The 1,456-nt window shown below is 44.1% G+C and overlaps 1 protein-coding gene across 1 annotated transcript in view; it reads left to right on the top strand.

The window, feature by feature from the left end:
• LOC108244676 (tyrosine-protein kinase receptor UFO) overlaps positions 1-1,456 on the top strand; it is a 40,985-nt gene that overhangs the window by 23,115 nt on the left and 16,414 nt on the right. Inside the window, exon 13 of the mRNA XM_017431070.2 lies at positions 1,113-1,208. Coding sequence (XP_017286559.1) covers positions 1,113-1,208 — 96 coding nt within the window. The remainder of the gene's footprint in view (positions 1-1,112; positions 1,209-1,456) is intronic.

Here is a 1,456-nt window from a genome sequence, read left to right as displayed (position 1 = left end):
ACGTTTTATGGTCTGAACACAATCTGTCCGGAGCCGAGCTTCAGGACGACCCGACACGGAGCGGGTGGTACCTGGACACGTTTTATGGTCTGAACACAATCTGTCCGGAGCCGAGCTTCAGGACGACCCGACACGGAGCGGGTGGTACCTGGACACGATATGCTGGTGTAGATTCTCAAAAGGGAGGAGGAGGTCTCAGATTTCAGCTTTAGGCCTGATCCCCAGTCAGTTTCACTCCAATTAACACCTGCACTCATGTGACAAGAGTGGCCCGTCAGTGAGTCAGACAAACAAGGACCCTAATGAGCCTCTGTTGTTAGGAGAGTGAGAACAATCTGCAACCAATCCAGTTTACATCACATCTCAGCTTTAAAAGCTCAACTCCACACTCTCTGTTTCTGAACTGAGAAAGCTCCTCGGATGAGAAGAGAAACGTCTTTTTGTTTTTTAACCGTTTTTGAATTTACCTGGACACACACAGGTGATGTTTAATTAACAGTCGGGCTGATTAATTGACACATGATTCGGGTCATTTACAGCCAGGTGTGAACCCCCAGGTGTCAGGTCTGAATGGGTCACATGACCCGTCCCTCACCTGAGGAACAGACCAGAGAAGCTGCTTTTTCTTAACCTCCAAGTAGAAAAACTGCTCAGTTCAGTTTCTTCACTCACTTCTTCTTTCTGAACAGCTTTTCTTACACTTTTTTTCTGTTTATTTTCAAGCTTCTAGTTTCAGTTCCAGGTTTTTTTTCTGACTCATTTAAGACTCTTGTTGAAGTATTTGAAAAGAATAAAAATATGAAAACAGGAACTTGGAACAAGAATAAACACGTGTGTATTCAGCATTTCACTTCAGATATTATTTAAATGTCCGTTCTGAAGCTTCTACTGCTCTAGATTAAAAACAAGTGTTAAATATATTGTTTTACGTCTCATTTAGTTGGATTTGACACTCAGACAGGATTGGTTTTGTTCAGTTATAGTCTTATTGTTGTCTGCTTTGTGGTTTTGGAAAAGTAACAGGATCCGTGGGACAGTTCGTTTGTTCTTTTTTTATTTCTTTTTTAATTAAAATGCTTCTGGCAGGATTAAAATGTGTTTTCTGTCCTCAGTGAACAGCCTGGGCATCAGCGATGAGCTGAAGCAGAAACTCCAGGATGTGATGGTGGATCGACATAAACTCACTCTGGGGAAGACTCTGGGAGAAGGTACGGATCCGTCGGAAACTCGCTTCTTCTTCTTCTGTTTCCGTCAGTTTTTGTCTCACGACTCCGTCCCGCTTTGGAAAAACTCGGGTAAAAAGGAGGTGTCGGTCTTGTTGGAGCTCTAAACCCGGTCCTGTTGGAGCTCTAAACCCGGTCCTGTTAGAGCTCTAAACCTGGTCCTGTTGGAGCTCTAAACCCGGTCCTGTTTGGAGCTCTAAACCCGGTCCTGTTTGAAGCTCTAAACCCGGTCC

This window comes from Kryptolebias marmoratus, linkage group LG2 (assembly GCF_001649575.2).
Source record: "Kryptolebias marmoratus isolate JLee-2015 linkage group LG2, ASM164957v2, whole genome shotgun sequence".
NCBI lineage: Eukaryota > Metazoa > Chordata > Actinopteri > Cyprinodontiformes > Rivulidae > Kryptolebias > Kryptolebias marmoratus.
The sequence above is the reverse complement of the archived record's forward strand: the minus strand, read 5'-3'. Positions and strand labels throughout refer to the sequence as shown.